Source organism: Aedes aegypti, chromosome 2 (assembly GCF_002204515.2).
Source record: "Aedes aegypti strain LVP_AGWG chromosome 2, AaegL5.0 Primary Assembly, whole genome shotgun sequence".
Taxonomy (NCBI): Eukaryota; Metazoa; Arthropoda; class Insecta; order Diptera; family Culicidae; genus Aedes; species Aedes aegypti.
This window is the reverse complement of record NC_035108.1, coordinates 176893282-176911743: the sequence shown is the minus strand read 5'-3', so window position 1 is coordinate 176911743 and position 18462 is coordinate 176893282. Positions and strand designations below refer to the sequence as shown.

The following is an 18462-nucleotide window of genomic DNA, read 5'->3' as shown; positions in this document are numbered from 1 at the left end:
GGCTGAACATATTTTCCAGAACCAGTTTTACGGAAATGGTCATGTTTCGGAATGGTCAATGAATCTTAATACGTCTGCCGGCATTCAATTCCTATTAGTTCAAGTTTCTAACAAGGTAAGGTCACGATGGTGTTACACGGGGTTTTAAACCGGACTATTTTTGTTAGATTCTACATGTCGAAATGTGAAAACCCCCAAAGCCTTTCGGGGGATGGACCAGTTGTGTAGCCAGGAGGGGCACAAAAAGCGGCAATTTTGTACGTATATTATATTATTAAGCTAATTGGAAATTTGACAAAAATATTTTTTAGTAATTATTGTGATGGTAGAGAACAGATTTAACATTGATGTATGTTTAAAACGTATGTTTTCCATGCCATAGGCGCAATCGGGATGGGTGTCTTATTGGTATACTATTTCAATAAAACCAAATTTGTTTTGGTGTCCATATTCCATGTTAGTTACGCCAATGGTATAAAAATACATTACAAACATACATTAATGTCAATTTTGTTCATTACTATCGTAATTAACACAGAGAAATTTTTTTTTGACAAATTTTCAATTAACTCAATATTATTATATTCGTACAAAATCGACCCTTTCTGAGCCCCTCCTGGCTACACCACTAGTTCATCACCCGAAAGGCTTTGAGGTTTTTCATATTTCGACATGAAGAATCTAACAAAAATAGTTCGGTTGAAACCCCCGTAACCTTCCATCGTGACCTTCCCTTGTAAAAAAATTGTAAAAATCTTCACACTACACAAATATATAAGCGACAGAAAAAGTGGCATTTAGGCATGACCTCGGAAAATCCGGAAAATCTTCGGTGTCCGATGGTCAAAATGCATGGCTAAGCAAGTTCCTGAAACAAGACCAACTTTGCCGTCAACTGCTTTCGGATGCATTCAATTTAATCAATTTTTCATTTCATTATAAGCATTTGAAATTAGACAAAATTTTGCCAATATAGTTATTATAATCTAATATTATAATGAATATTATAATCTCAATTTTGGCTATATCCTGTATATCTCTCAGAGTATTCCGCCATACCTTTCACCGAGAGAGAGGAGACAGCTGGCTTAGATTACGAGCTCCCAAAAGTCAAGGGAACCTGTTATCAACTGTCACTGAAAAATCTCACATTCGAAAGGCAGAGCGTGAAAAAACGTCAAAATTCAAGTAAACATAATTGAAATTTCTAGGTGTTTTTCCATGATTTCACATTTCAAAAAGTTGAATACCTAAATATACTTGTGTGTTGGCAAACTGATTTGATTATTTTATGTTCATATTCTTTTTCATAGTGAACTATATGAAGTGAATATAAATTGGATCAAAATAAGCTCGACTGACCATTGTCAACAACCCAAGAATTAAATAAAGAAGTCAAAGGAGGTAAAAAAACATGCCAACTGTCAGTGAGCTGTCTCCTCTCTCTCAGATCTTTCATAGTCAAAACCTTATTTAAAATCGCATTCTTCATCCTTCCCCACGTCAATTTGTCTGCGAGACAGTTCCCGGTTCTAATGAATAATTTTCCGAAGACCTTGAGATTAATCACTAACGTTTCACATGTTGTCCACCTCATCCTTAGTGACGGTTCACTGCAGCAGTAATGTTGCCCCGTTTTCAATTTTCCGTACCGCCATTACACATCCGGAAAATAATGACCACATCCCGACATCGTCATCGTTACTAACCTCCATTTAGCACACGGTCTGACGTGTGGTTTCTCTTTCCATGGGGACATGTTGTTGGTAGAGAAGATTCACTACGTAAGACTCGCATAGTACATGCTTGGTATACGCATTCCCACATACGGTAATTCGATGAGTATATGCATAGATTTCCATAGTTTCACCTGACTATAACTAAATGGGCCACCGACGTGGGAGCGTTTAAAATAGATTTATGTTTGTTCCCGACGCATAATGTCTGCTCCAGGCTGTAGGTCAGCATTCTTCTCGTCGTTATACTACGACATGGTCGGGTTTCAGGGTTAATTAAAATTCCACATCATTTATAGGTTTTCAGAGGTCAGAATGGTTCCTTTTCATTTGTTTATGTTATAGGGTGCCTGAACCAATAGAGGGTTAGGTTTAGGTAACTAAGCACAAAAACTCATAACATAATAACGATGCGCCCTTTAAATGATATTTTGGCGTCAATCGAAAGATTCCAACCTCTACTTCAAGGGGTAACATAACAAGAGTGGTAAAATTGAACCGAAGGCATGGGTCGAAACAAGTATTCAAAATGGAACAATATATATAAAAAGTAGATATGAAAAGTTCTGTTTTTGTAAAACAAATTTAAAAAATTGTGAATATTGCAATATTAACGAATCATTACAAACGATGCCCTCACGGAGCAAAGCAGTTCCTAATCATCAGCAGGATTCGTTGTACCCCCAAAGGGACTAGATAATTGAATCAATTTTCAAAGCTTAAACATCAATTTCCAACACAACCCACCGATGTTCAGTACCAGCATGTAGCTAAGGGAATCCTGGCAACGAACGAACGAACGAAACGACACCGTTGGAAGTTTTTCCGTGCACACCGTTGTTGTCACCCCGAGCAAAGCTTGAGATCATATTGAAAACCAATTTTGATGTTGTGATGTCGTAGATTTTGATAACTCAGTTTGTTGTCATTTTGGTCGTTTTAACGGTTAAAATATCAAATCTAAGAGCATAAAAATGTTCCCATGAAATCAAATTGAAAACTTTTTTTGCTGTCAGTGAAAGCAAACTGAAAACTATTTTTGCTATCATGGACAGCAAATTGAGAACTCTATGAGATATACATGTTTTCGTTTTATAGAGAAACGAGTTTGCGTCAAGATGATTGCTTTATTTTTATATTCTCATATTGTTTATACATGTAGCTCGAATAGATTTAATTAATGATTAAAATTATAACTTTAACAAAAATGCAAAATGATAGCAGAACGAAAACAAAATATAATATCGAATAAATTAATGATTGATTGATATCAAATTATGATATCAACTTGATGCTGAAAACAAGATATGTTTTCAACTTGCTTTCTTTTTGTTGTTGGACTTTGCTCGGGACATCATCGTTGTCGTCGTTGTATGCGCCATCAGTTCAGAGATTACCATTACCATCAGGATCATTTCAAAGTTTGAATAAATTTCACATTAAGCTGTGCTGCAGTGGCATCATGCCCCCGATTGTCGTGAAAATCTGCGGACGTGGAGGTACAATGGCATGTGAAGATTATTTTGCGGTTATGCAAGTTTGAGCGTGCAGGTAAGACAAGTATTTTTCCTGTTACAGGGATAAGTAAAAATTAAAAGTTATTTTTTGAAACAGAATCTCTTTATTAGACCAAAACAAGAATAAACCGGATTTAGAGAATTGACATTGATGTTTTGAAGAAACAAGAGCCACATTTATTATTATTCTTGTTCCGGTTCTACTTCTTGCTATAACGTTATTAAGAATCAGTTTGTTGAATGAATGGCTGTTTCGTTTGCGTGGTGATTTTGTTTCTTTAGCATGTTTTTAATTTTGTCTTCAGGAATCACCCACAATAAATGTGGAGGAAGCTTCACGATTTCTAGAAATTCCTTGAGGACATCGTCTATTCAATGTTGCTGAATATCCTCCAATACCAATATAAATATTAGGGGAGCTTACGTATTCTCGGCAGCTTAAGCCGATGCCGTGCTTCTTTTGTAATTTTCTCGGACATCAGCAGACAAATTCCGTGTTTGTCTATTTACATTTATGCGTTGCTCAATCCTCTATCGATTCACACCGACAGACTTGTCAAAATGCTTTTGGAAACGTTTTTACAACGCTGCGAACATCCCTTGTCAGTGTGACTATTGTCGGCAGCCTCAATCTCTTCGGCAACTTTCCCATAACAACTGCTGGTGAATCTCTTCGGCAGCTCCAAATCAGTTGCATTTTGAGGCGTGCTTATTTGAATTGATGACACCTCCGGCGATATTGTTTGTTTAGTCTCGGTAATCTCGCCAGCGGGAAGCGAGCAAAACAAAGAATCATCTGAATGTTTCCTCTGATGTGTTTTGATAGAAAAATGCTGTATATTTTGGCGTTTGAAATTTGGTTGCCGATAAAAGTCGAATGGTGCCGAAGCCGTAAGTCTCCCTACATGTTATTTTTTCAGCTTTTCCTACAAGTTTGCTTTCCAAAGGTTTAACTGAGAAATTTATATATTTTATTACAATCTTTCAGGAATTTTCTCCGTAAATCGTCAAGACTCTTTTAAAAATCATGGTTTTCTAAAGAATCTAATATTTCTTCAAATGGTCGGAATATAATATGAAGAGAGATAACACTGGTCAATCTTTTAGCTTGCTACATCCCATTCCTCTAAAATTATCTCGTTATATCTAAAAGTTTTCTAAAGTTTCCTCCAAAACTTTTTCTTTGTAAAGATTTTCTAAATAAATGTGTACTGATGTTCTTTTAAACGTTTCTCCATAAATTACTCATTGAAAGTTTTTCGCATGTTTTCAAATATTCTAGCGTTTACCCAAACATTTTGTTCTACGATTATTATTATACTTCTACCTAAACTTCCTTAAAGCACTCCTCAAAAAAAAATTGTAAAAGTATTTGTTATGATTCCTAAAAAATACTTCTCAACACATCTTTCCCCGAATAAATCTACAATTATTTCCTACAATTTTCTCAAGAAACTGTTTAGAATCCAAGAAAAAAATTCTGAATAGATTCTCGCAGTAAAACAGGAAAATTCTTTTTTAGAAATTTCCTCAAAAATCTTATTCTTAAAAAACTTCTTAAGAAGAATAATAAAATGAAATTTTGAAGGAAGCCTTTGATTGTTTCCTTTTTTTCTATCTTTATTAACGAGATTTTTAGCCCTGGGCTAATTCATCTCGGGACCAACGGCTTTACTTCCCTTCCGAAGGAAGTCGTCACTGAAATTTTTAGTGACTATCTGTATCTGTATCTGTTTCCTGGAAATATTCCCAATAATTTTAATTTTTTGTGAACGAATTATACACTCAACTAACAGAACAGTTTATAATTATCAATCAATCATACTGAACAAAATAATGAATATTAAAGATTCTTATGTTCTAAGGCATTTTTCAATCGAATGTTTCAATTAAAAATGTCTTCGGGTTCTTCCAAAAACTCTTTCAAACATTCCTTGAGATTTCTTCGAGAATTGTTTTCAGAAATTTCCTCATGGTTTCCTCTAAAAATACATTCAAATTTTTATTAAAACACTTCAATAAAAATTAGAACGCCAAAATTTTTTTCAGAGATTGCTTATATTTTTTTAGTGGACACAATGACACCTACAAGTTATTTCAGAAGGTACTGGTACGTATCCTATTCAAAAATTCCATACGCAATGATACAACGGATCAAATTCCATGATTTTTTCATTCAAATGTACAATAGAATCAAGAGGACCAACAGTTAGATTTAGCCGGAATCTTCATATACAGAAATATTTCCAGAGACTCCTCCAGGTTTTCCTCCAGAGATTTTTCCAGCAACTTCTTCAAAAATTTCTCCATAAATTACTCCAGCAATATATCTACATAGGATCCTCCAACAAATGTTCAAAGGATTTTTTTTCAGAAATTCCTCCAAAGAGTCCTGCAATAAGGGCAGACAATTGCATCTCAAATTTAATACGTTTCATACTAATTCAGACCTAGAAGCTGTAACAATTCTGCAGTATAATATACTAACAACTAGCTCATATGAATTTATTTGTATTTCACGGTGTTCGGAATATGAGACATAATGGGCACGGTGTTCGTCATTTGAAGCAAAATGTTTTTCCACACTTTTGGGTGAAAGTAAAAGTAAAACATGTTCAAACATTATTTTTATCAGTACACTCAACAGTTTTCAAAGAGATAAAAAGTTTTAAAAATGTCTGGCGAATCATGCCCATTGCATGCATATAAAGTCACCATAAGCCTAAAGTGTTCGGAATATGAATCAAAACGGTACAACACTTTAAATGTATTGAAGCAAGACACAAGAGGAACGCTAATTTTGGTTGGTCGATTGGTCAGAATTCTTGTAAATGTTGTTTTGCTCGGTTTATTGTTAGTCAGAACAACCTGCCTATTCTAAATGGCAAAAAAGAAACGGAGCGTTGGTTGGCATTAGGAGTCGAAACTGCTATAGGCGACAACATCAAGTACATATCACGAAAAACCCGAAATTTCGCCATAAGATGTTTTCCATTATTCTGCTAAAATGCCAGCTTGAGTACTTGTTTAATTGTTTATCCTTCTGTCTTCATGAAACGTGAACAATGCCAACATATATACTTATGGCTTTCACTTGATATAGACTGTAATTGTCTATCGCTGTCACCGAAGGTCCGTGCCAGCTGTTTAGCAGTGTGATTGTGGCGATATAACGAAGAAACGATGTTCCGTCGTTGTTGGACATTCATGGCTTCATATTCTTGTAGTAATTCTCATGGAAACATCTGTGATAATTGTTGAGCAATTTGACAGTTGTGACAACTACTTTCTGTCTGCCCCAACTACCGCACATTGAAAAATGTGCTCTCTGTCAGGCAACGCAGATCATTTTAATTCGATTGGATTAGATGAGAAATGACCGATGGGCAATTAAATCAAACATGCGACTGTGTGTCGGGCTTTGTTGTGTTAAGATATGCAGCGGCACGCTGTGACTCGACAATTTAAATTAATCAACGCATGATTGACTTAAGGCGTGCCGCTATTGTCGATCGATTCAATGCCTTAGACATCAGGGATGGTTGATGGTAAAATGCTACAATTGCAATAGGGGAAGGGGTGGTAAAATGAACACCTTAAGGATATCATCTTGTTTCTGATAGAAAAACGAGGAATTTGCATGGTTCCATCGCACAGCATCAAAGATGGGGATGTTTTCTACAGCAGCGACACGAATTCAGACCGAATTTGCTAAATTTTCACATATTTTTATCGCAAGCGAAAAACGATTCAAATGTTCATTTTACCTGCACTATGTGGGTAAAATGAACAGCTGTTGGTGTTAAAATGAACATCATGAAAAAAACATGAACAAAACAAATATTTTTGAAAATTTTCATTGCATTCCCGAATATATATCCGATAATGATTGTAACCCATTCTAAAAGAAATCTAAAGGTATCAGATTTGACATCATATCATAACGATATTTATCTCACTGAAAAACATAAAGACTCCCGAGCTTAAAGTTACTTCTTCTTCTTTCTGGCGGTACGTTCCAACTGGGACAGAGCCTGCTTCTCAGCTTAGTGTTCTTATGAGCACTTCCACAGTTATTAACTGAGAGCTTACTATGCCAATGACCATTTTTGCATGCGTATATCGTGTGGCAGGTACGAAGATACTCTATGCCCTGGGATGTCGAGAAAATTTCCAACCCGAAAAGATCCTCGACCGGTGGAATTCGAACCCACGACCCTCAGCTTGGTCTTGCTGAATAGCTGCGCGTTTACCGCTACGGCTATCTGGGCTCCCATAGCTGAAAGTTACGTCAGTTCTAATTTTTAAACGTAGTTTTCCAAAATCTTAGTTTTCGTTGATATTTTCACTTCAATTTACCTCCATATCAACCCGAACACTCCGATTTATGCTCTAAATCGTCCTTGCGGGATAAAAATTTAATCAAATTTGTTTTTTCTCGATAAAAGGCATGGTGTTCATTTTACCACCACTTCCCCTACAGTGTGAACCAGCTATGGTCAGTATTCAGAATAATTGTTGGGTTTTCATCAAACTCTTTCAACCAGATATAAAAAAAAAAACATTTTAACACATCTAGTATCTTACAATCGTAAAATATCTAGAAGATAAACGGTTAATGACAGGTGACTGTAACAAAAAGATCATCATTATAAAAAAGCTGATAAAAACATCTTCATGTTGTGTAACTCTAAGTAAACAATTTGAGTTTCGGAAAAAAAAAAATGTGGGCTCCGTTGCCATGCGGTGAGTTTGGTCATGCTTTGAAGTGCATCTTGTCAGAGGGTGTGGCTTCGATTCCCACTTCAGCCATTGAAACTTTTCGTCAGGAGTGATTCTCGGCTGTGCCACTGGAGCTTTCTTTTCCGTTGCCTGGTGTTAAATTACAGTCTGTACAGCTAAACAGTTACCTTGCCCGAGTGTTTTTTTTTTTATATTTCGATGGTCTATGGACAACTTATTGGAGCCTTCTTTAGCCGAGTGGTTAGAATCCTTGGCTACAAAGCAAAGCCATGCTGATGGTGTCTGGGTTTGATTCCCGGTCGGTCTTGGATCTTTTCGTAATGGAAATTTCCTTGCCTTCCCTGGGCATAGAGTATCATCGTACCTGTCACAAGATATACGAAATCAAAAATGGCAATTTTGGCAAAGAAAGCTCTCAGTTAGGGTGTCTGTACCACTGATAGAGGCAATAGTAACGGGTTGATGAATTAAAAAATCGCCAAAAAGTAATGGAAGCTCGTTTTTCATATCTGAATACGTCATTCAAAAGCTTTTGTATTCTATTTCACGTGAAAAATAATCTTAGAATGATAAAATCATTGAATCTTTCAAAAACGCATTTCCTCCATTACTGGAACACGTTTCAGAAAGTATGAGCACCAATTTTCCATATTGCCATTACTAGACTAGTTCAGATAAAAATATGATTTTCACACATTTTATTCTTGCGCTTATCAACAGTGTTGGGTGTGGGGGTTTCAAGGTCCTTTGAGCAAACACAGTTGTTTTTGTGTAAATTGCGTGAGCTCAAAGCTATAAGGTTTCAATAATAAATATAATTAATTATAGCACATCTTCACTAACATCGGTCTCTCTCCCTAGGCTCCTAATTGTTGGGAATCAATCTTCTAGTGTCCCAACGATCAAACGATGAGCCAAATGGGCTATAAACAATAGTTAGATCATTATATATTTATTTGTTTTACATTATTTTAGCATACTCACGGTTCTCTAACCTCAACTTAGCACTCAAAGCTCAAACAACAACTTCAGAACGGTTGCCCTATAGCAAATATCACATGCAAAAACAAAAATTTCAACGGAAAAAGGTTATTTTATCAACAAAATTGTTACAGGCAGCATATAAAATGCCCCAGGGAAAATATAAAAAAATAAAAATATACATTTGTTTGAAAAATATATTGTAATTCTCGTTATCGAAGTCGTGCCCCCTTTCTGAAACACCCTTTATGTTAGCATAATCTTTAATGATAAATTATTTAAACTTTTTAAGAGTAAGCGTTATAAATTTGCTTTTCTGGCATTGAATTTGCTACAAGAATTTCTGAATTCATCTATGGAGGAATCCGTAGGATAAATTTTCAGAGGAATTCTGGGAGGAATTCATATAGGAGTTACATTTATAACAATCTGAAAGAATTCCTCTAAGAATAGATGGAGTTGGAGATACAGAAATCATTAAAGAAATTTTTGGAGGGATGCTTGAAAGAATTTCTAGAAAAATCACTGTGATTTCACTTATTTCTTCCTGGACGATTCCCGAGAGAAAGACATTTTTGTATGCACTCCTGAATTCCTCCAAATCCAGGAGGAATCTTTGGAGGAATTCCAGAATACATCTCGGGAGAAATTTCTGGAGGGAGGTTCCATGGCATTGGGCCGAATGCCGTTAAGCTGAATGTCGTTAGGCTGAAGGCATTTAGGCCGAATGCCGTTAGGACGAAAGAGTCATTAAGCTGAAAATGGCCGATAGTTCCAATGGATCGTAAGGCGCATTAATTTTTAGATAAAACGGGTTGTTAGTTATAAGGTCAGAGTAATTTGCATTACCTAGAAATCCGCAATGTGAAGTATAACTATAGTTATACCTGTAGTCACTATTGAAATTCTGGAATCCCTATAGTAATTCTGGGTTTCCGATAGTCATTGAGTTACAGTCTGTGCAACTAAATGGCTGAAGACGGTGTCCGTGTCTTTTTTTTTTTATTCGGGATCTTCAAGACGGTATTTCCAAAGACAAATTAAAGACCCCGATGTCCCTTGCAGTTGTCCAAAATTTTATGGCTCATAAGGTAATCTAGAATGCCATTCAAAGTGTACTGCAATCTGTCAAACTTGGGTACCTTTTGCACTACCGAGGGACCAAATGCAGTACCGGGTACCCCCGTTGGTTTGACCACATTTAATCTGAACACTTTTTAATTTGTACCCCGCTAATTTGCACATCATTCAGAATAAAAATGGTTCAAACGTCATTTAGCTCATGGAACGGAGTAAAGTGGAATGGAACGCTGTGGAACGGAACGCAGAATCAAAACAAAACAGTGAAAGAGGTGACCAGAAACACGTTTCTAAGGTGACTAGATGTTCAGATTAAAAATGAACCCCGATGGTTTGCATGAGGTACCGTTCAAATTAACGGGGGTGTACGGTACTAGAAGTGGTACCCAATCTGAGCCCGAGTGGGACGGACCTGGTATTGCTGTAAGAATCTGAGATTTCAGTGAGATTCCTACAAATTCTGGTCCGAATCTTTGGAATTCTTGTAAACTTTAGATCCCTTTGATTTCCAGTTCCGTTGGGATTTCAGAGAAAATCTTCAATTATAGTATAAACCTTTGAATGTCTGAATGTAAAAATGTAAAAGAAAGTCCTTAATTCAACCACTATTATGAGAATTTATTTTTATTTCTAAGAATTCCAGGGATACTACCAGGAAACCTACCGAAATAACGAGAATACCACAGAAATACTAAGGATTCCATATCCATCATCGGAGTTCAACATGCTGTTTTTTTTATTCACAGAGGAAGCTCAAAATTCTACCGCTATTTCATCAAATTCTCAGTGCTGGAATCTAGAAAATGTTAGGAACTTTATGATTCCACAATTGCTGTAATATCAAGATGTCTTTATAGGACACAGATTTTTAGCCTAAATTCAAAAATTCTCAGAAAAATCTTTGTAATCGTCATCATAAAGTTCACATGCACATAAAGGGAATGCTTTATCGCAAATTTATACTTCAAATCGTGTAAAATTACAAAATATACTTGAATCAGTGTCCATGCTCGATTGCGCGATGTATAGTGGGAATGTAGTAATATTCATATTTTCACATGATTTGTCGTGTGAATAAGTGACAAATTTGGCACAAATGCATGATTTTATTGATTTTAAGTGTCAATCTAAATGGAATTTTCTTAACGTGCAGCATCACTCTGCATTCTGAATAGAATTTTCTCAACGTGCAGCATCAGTCACTGCTCATGTTCGAAAGTAGTAGGTATTGCGGCGCTCATTTTAAATCCACATCCAGCGGCGGCGGTAACGCGCAGAAGATATGCGCGCAATTCAAACGCAACGTCAAAACTCAAGTAGGCTTGGATTTTTCGTTCTTCAAGGACGCAAATGTTTCAAATTTGCTATATCTGAAACATTTGGTGATTTTCATTATCACTGCGACGGTATATCCACATTTTCAGATAAACGCATTACGTGGATTTATCTTGCAGAGCACAATACTACATGTTCGAAAAGTTTTTTTTTATACCAAAAGTGTAGTAAACTTTGTGGATTTTGTTTTTGAGTAGATGCTACATGTAGGAAAGTTCAACGCTTTTTATTCATACCGCCCAATATCTCCATACCTACCTGCAAAACTGATCAATTTGCAAAGATCAGTTAATAACTATGGAAGTGTTTATAAAAACACTTAGTTGAACGCAGGCTTTATTCCAGTTGGGAAGTAACGCTAGATATAAGAAGAAGGAAAATAATAATTTTGTTATGATTTAAACATAGAAATACGCTTCTGTGGTGAGAAGGGAGCAGAATAAGAGAAATTATACAATTAAAGAAAACAACGATTCCAACAAAGTTGAATGAATAGGATTGAATACGCTCTTGACATCCCACATCAATGTTATGATTACGATAAAAGTTTTCCTACGATCCTTTGCTCTAGATAATTAGCTATTTCTTCCGGTTCAAAGAGCATTTCCCCATCTACCAGCAGCTTCTCTGAATGAAACCGAATCAAGTACGATAACGAGCCCATCAAACTTCGATAAATAAAAATGGAGCAGCGTGATGCAAAGTAAAACAAAACTTTTTTCTTTCTTTCTATTCAAATCCATTTGAGGGATCAGAAACGTCGTACTTACGGAGCTGCATTCGAATACATTACATTATACTATTTGATGAATGCGAAATGTCTTCAAGTAGAAATTTTCGGATTCAGAAGTAATGATATTTTTTTAATTTGAAATAGAAAAGTGATGAGATATTAATGTACATGACTGAGCAAAGGCAGCTTGACAGCAAACAAAAATCAGCTAGAAATATGAAACACAGAACAAAAAAATATACGAACACTTACCCTCGGTACTGTAATATTTATTAATCCCCAACAGATTTTCTTCAAACCCCATCGAAGCCTGCCGCCGCTCGGTTTCTGTGGCCAACGAGGGGTAACGAGTTGAGCGGTGCCAGCGCAAAATGATTCAATTTGGGGATTTCATTTCGCACATTTGACGAGTGGTGGCAGTTTTGGGGTTTTTTCATTGGGTTTATAGCGTTGTTTAGATTGGATATTGCAAAGTTTGTTGCGTTGTTTATTTGGTGTTGGTTCGGAGAAAGTATTTGTTTATTTTTTGTTCATATCGCAGTGACATCGACATACAAAAAAGTGATAGAAAAATTTGGAATTGTTGCGGGTGAGAAAAGAAGATAGATTGTATTTAACGAACGGCATAGAGTGAGAATGTACGAACGGACGAATGCAGGAAAAAGTTTTGTTTTCAACATGAAGAATAGGAAAAAAACAGTTAATAGTTGAGGAGGAATCAACAACGGCAGCAAATTGAAGCGAGGCGTAGAAAATGGGACAAACGAGAAAAGAAGTAAACAACAGTGACTTATTGATTGGACAATAGTGGTAATCAACAACATACCGAATTGGGAAAAGTTTTGCGAAGAAGATAACGTGTATCACGAAACTGAATTTCAACATATTACGTACATTGTAGGAATTTGATTACCAATAACATAATCAACAAATCTTTATTTAAATTATATTTTCATTAACTACTAGTAACTTTCAATTGTAAGATCATTTGAAATGAATGCCCTGATTGCATATGAAAGTTTGGTGAAAACCCTTCTGCCAATCGTTCTTCCTGACAGATGAAAAGAAAAAAAAAATCAACTACTGAGCAACAAAAATTATTCTAATGTATATTATTTTTTTCAAAGATTGTCAAGAGCTTGAATATTCATAAAATAATTACGTCATTAATCAGGATTTTGACAAAGATCTTACCATGGCACAATGCACCATGCTCAACTCGGCGAGCCTTTTTGGATAAATGTACAACTCGTGCTGAAAAAGTCATCATTTCGCAACTTGTTCCATAAATAACTGTTATCTGTATGGTGTCTTCGGGCAAAAATTTAAACAAAAATGGCGTATCAGGTTGGCCTCAGGTGGCGGTATCAATTTCAAAGTTTTTCATTTGACGGTTTTCAAATATGGTGTATTTGACAAAGTTGTATATTAATAAAATTAAAACAAGTTCAGTCAATACTCTCTATTTAGGCACCCTACAGAAATACATAGGTATTTTATAAAAAGACAATTTGATGTAAATGAATAGGATTCAAAACCGCAAATGAGAAAAGTTACAGTCAATTTTTGGTGAGAAAATTACCTGTTGCTATCAGAGAGGCAAATGGATACAATTAATTCCTCCCTGTGTTCAAACTGTCTTTCAGTTTTTTCAGTTGTATATTCTAAAGGTTTAACTTGTATCCACGAGTATTCAAACGAGAAAGCTTGAATATCATGGGTCACATTTTAAGCTCTAATATAATCGCATCTGCTTTATCCCGTTTAGAATCCCATTGACTTTGAAAAAGTGATTGATTTATAATATTTACATCAAATTAGCATAGGCATAAGCATTGACGGAAATTCGTAGTTGCTACTCCCTGATGGACCGGAATAATCACAATTGTACAGAGAACTGGCAGATGCAGCGTGGGAGTAGTAGGGGTAATCAGGGTAAAACCGACACCCTACGATTTTTCATGTTTGGAGCAGATTTTTATGCAGTTTCCACCACACTTTACTTTACTTGTGATTTTTGTGTTTCGAATGACATTATAACTGACGCTACCAATAAACTATCAAAATAAACAACAAAATCATATTGGATAACATGGCAAAAACGGCAGTTGCAATATTTCACTGTCATTCTTTAACTATTCCGCATGTGAAATATTTGAAATGTCATTATTTGTTCTGCGTCTACATCATCATTAACTATTATTTCGTTGATATAACTTGAAGAAAAATATAGTTTTTGGTTTTTTGACAGCTGACAATGCTGTTAAAAAAAGCTCATTCGGGGTAAGATCGACACTTTTCTTTGGGGTAAAATTGACACCTTTCTTTGCTTCATAATCTGATTTCAGGCAAGACTTTCTCTGCAATTTATATAAGCCTTTATTTTCAAATTTCAGAGAAGTTCACGGATGACGAACTTGTTAACACGTAAAATATGTCACTATATAGCTGACCACAAGTTATCGATACGTATTAAATATTTTATTTCTATGTTGTTACTTTTAAACTTAAGGCTTCCCCAAATCAACGCGATTTTTTTTTTCAGTGACAGCGACAAAAAATCGCCGCGATTTCGTTGTTTTGTCGCTCCAAGCACTCTTATATTGAACCATCAAGACTAACGCGATGAAAGCTGCATGCAACAACCTCAGCAAAATTGCGGCGATTGTTTGTCGCCGCAAAAAAACGCTTTGATTTCGGGGAGCCTTTATTCGATCAAGCTTGAATATTTTTTTCTCATTGAAAACTGAAGAACTAATAGAGTTTTAAATATTTTCACGTAAATTAATTTTGTTGCTCAAACCATGAGGTTTGACAGCTCCTATTGTCTGAAAATAATTACTCTTTTCTGTTTTGATAAAATAAAACTTTATTTATTTTCACATCCATCCATTCGCCACAACTTTAGCTTCGTAAACATTCCATGAACATAAATGAATCATATCCATATGTATTCACCCCAGCATTATTATCTTAGCATTAAACATTTGAAATTTTCATATATATTCAGTGGATCTTTGTTCTCTGCTCAATAATTTACGTAATATATGAAGGAAGGGGTCATAAAAGTCGAAAGTCAAGTTCAATACATTATTTTCAATTTATGGCATGTGATGTTTACAACGTATAAATTCGATCATACCCGTACTCTCAATAGGGTAACGACTGTTTATTTCGTTCATAACCACTAACAGTTGGCACCAGCGGCAAGAAGTATAGACAACAAACTTTCGAACATTCAGTTTCGTTCAGGTTAGTTTTTACAAGCGAAAGTTCACTAATTCCATCAATAAACTTTATGTGTCCGTTTTACCCCGATTTCCCCTATACCATCTTCAATGTACATTTCCGAGAACTCAAAGCTGAGTAATATCAACAAAGGCGCTGGCCATGTTCTTACTGTCATCGGGAAAGGGAAGGAATGTTAGTGTGACGTTCATTGCTATTAGAGACCAAGATCACCTCCATGGTTTTCACAGGAAGGAGTTTTGTTAGTGGGATGGTTCAAAATCTGCATGATCAGGATTCACCTTGGAAAGTGATGTGATTCATGTAGCCTCAAATCAAAAAGTTATCAGTGCGTCAACATATTTAAAGTTGAACTATTCAGAGGTTAGTTTTAGTAATTGTGACAAATGAATAAATTAATTGATACGTGTTAGGCAAATGTTGATATGCAAACATTGCAAATTTCAAACAAGTTCTTGGAACAAATCTCTGATATCATTCTCAGATCCTCCAACTCCTATGTCAATCTAGTCCACTTCACATTTCACGATTGTCGATACTTTGCTTCTACTCGAGGAACCACCCATAAGTTGTTTCACGATTAAATAAATATAATATTGCCACGACACATCCTCGACTGAAGTCAAAATTTTGGCATCAACATGCTTATCCAGCAAAATGTGGAATCAGAAAGTGCACACAACTATTTATTTCAGCGTTGGAAGGGTTTTATATGCAACCATTTGCCTCACTAGTAAGAACAACTTCTTTCGAGTTAATCAATTTACAACTTCGTAAAAGACATCAGGATTCGTTAAAAAATCTACTACAAATATGTCAAATGCAAGCTTTCAATCCATATGATGGATGCAAAATATCGAAACTGAACTAAAACCATTTTTTCGCTTTAAAAATTCCGTTGGTCTATATAGGCCACCGGAACCAGTTTCGGCCAGAGATTTCTTAAGAGATTGGCAAATTAGGAGTGCCCTGGCCAAATTAGGTGTATGAGAGTTGAAATTATGAGGAAAATGAATTGTGTTTCCTATGTTTTGGATCAATTTGGACGAGTGAATGAATGTTGCTTTATCATGTGAATGTGATATATTGAAAACAAAAGGTTTTATGCTGATTGGCTATGTAAAAGCTGCATAATCCACTATGGCTACAATTGGCGTATGGCCAAAACCGGTGCTTCTACACTAAACGAATTTTCAATTTAATTTTTTGTTTCTTCTCCTTCTTCTTCTTGGCATTAACGTCCTCACTGGGACAGAGCCTGCTTCTCAGCTTAGTGTTCTTATGAGCACTTCTACAGTTTTTGACTGAGAGCTTTCTTTGCCAAAGTTGCCATTTTCGCTTTAGTATATCTTGTGGCAGGTACGATGATACTTAATGCCCAGAGAAGTCAAGGAAATTTCCATTACGAAAAGATTCTGGACCGACCGGGAATCGAATCCAGACACCTTCAGCATGCCTTTGCTTTATAGCCGTGGACTCTAACTACTCGGCTAAGGAACGCCCCTTCTACGCTACATGTGTCCATTATTAGATATTTATCTCGTGATTCTTCTAGGGAATCCTGTAAGAATTATTCCGTGGATTCTTTCACAAACTTTTGCAGGGAGAACTTTAAATTTATACAGCAAGTTATTAGCAATATCTCTAGTTGCTCGTTTTTTTTTAATTCTTTTAAGAATTATATTACAAATTAAATTTTGCAAAAAGGAATGTTTATGGAATTTCCTAAATTGTTTCAAAAGTTTCATCTAAAATTCATGAAAAAGAAATCAAAGGTACTAGGAACTATTTCATTAACCCATATCCGCCCAGCGTCCTAAAAATAGGACAGAAGCCCCGAACGCCCAGCGTCCTATAAATAGGACAGTACTTGTAGAGCAAATATCTTGAAAATAAAGAAGTTTAGGAGAAAATTGTCTTCTGCAAAGTTGATCACAGGACTGCTGACTTCCACTTGGTTACTATTTTAATTCAGAATTAACTCACCAGGTGGCGCACAGACGCCAACAAATGTCGCATATATAAGCAACATATTTGATTCGGAGGAATGCTATCGACTGAGGGAACTGGCAGTAATCTGTTATTGGCGTTGCAGTCAGTGTAAATCAAAAGCTGATTCGTTTCAATTGTCCGACGTTTCGATGCATTTAACACCTTTTTCAAGGATTAGAAAAAATTAAAAGGTGTTAAATACATCGAAACGTCGGACAATTAAAACGAATCAGCTTTTGATTTACACTGACTGCAACGCCAATAACAGATTACTATAAGCAACATATGAAACAACATTCCAGCGTACACATATTTGCTTCGTTTATATCTCAGTCCAGCGATGAGATACAAAATTGGTGTCTTCGACAAAGTTCAATAACTAAATAATACCTATTCGCATAGAACCTTACAAATTCGGAAAACATTCCCAAGATGGCGCTAGTGAGCCAAAACTTTATTTGCTTATATCTTAGTCCAGTTATAAGATTCAAAGATGGTGTCTTCGACAAAGTTGAACAACTTAATAATACCTATTCGCATAGAACCTTATCAATTCGGAAAACATTCCCAAGATGGCGCTAGTGAGCCAAAACTTCATTTGCTTATATCTTAGCCCAGTTATGAGATACAAAAATGGTGTCTTCGACAAAGTTGAACTACTAAATAATACCTATTCGCATAGAACCTTATAAATTCGGAAACCAAGATGGCGCTAGTGAGCCAAAACTTTATTTGCTTATATCTTAGTCCAGTTATGAGATACAGAATTGGTGCTTCGATAAAGTTGATCAACTAAATGAGAGCTATTTACCTAAAACCTTATTTGTTCGGAAAACACTACCAAGATAGCGCTAATGGTCGAACATTTTGATTGTTTATATCTCAGTTCAGTGATGAAATACAACGTTGGTGTCTTCGACATATGTGTTTAACTGAATGAGATCTAGTCACCCGAAAACTTATTATTTGGGAAAACACTCACTATATGGCGCTAGTGAGCAGAGATTTCATTTGCTTGTATCTCAGTCCAGTTATTAGATACAAAATTGATGTCTTCGACAAAATTGATCAACTAAATGATACATATTCGCCTAAA

General features: G+C 35.8%; 1 protein-coding gene across 13 annotated transcripts in view; it reads right to left on the bottom strand.

Moving 5' to 3' along the window:
- LOC5577794 (transient receptor potential cation channel trpm) overlaps positions 1-18462 on the bottom strand; it is a 384986-nt gene that overhangs the window by 229508 nt on the left and 137016 nt on the right. For 10 of the 13 annotated variants that reach the window (XM_021843253.1, XM_021843248.1, XM_021843247.1 and 7 more), the window contains one exon: positions 12378-12452. The exons of the other annotated variants lie outside the window; for them this stretch is intronic. In XM_021843253.1, coding sequence (XP_021698945.1) covers positions 12378-12452 — 75 coding nt within the window. The remainder of the gene's footprint in view (positions 1-12377; positions 12453-18462) is intronic. 13 annotated transcript variants of the gene reach the window in all.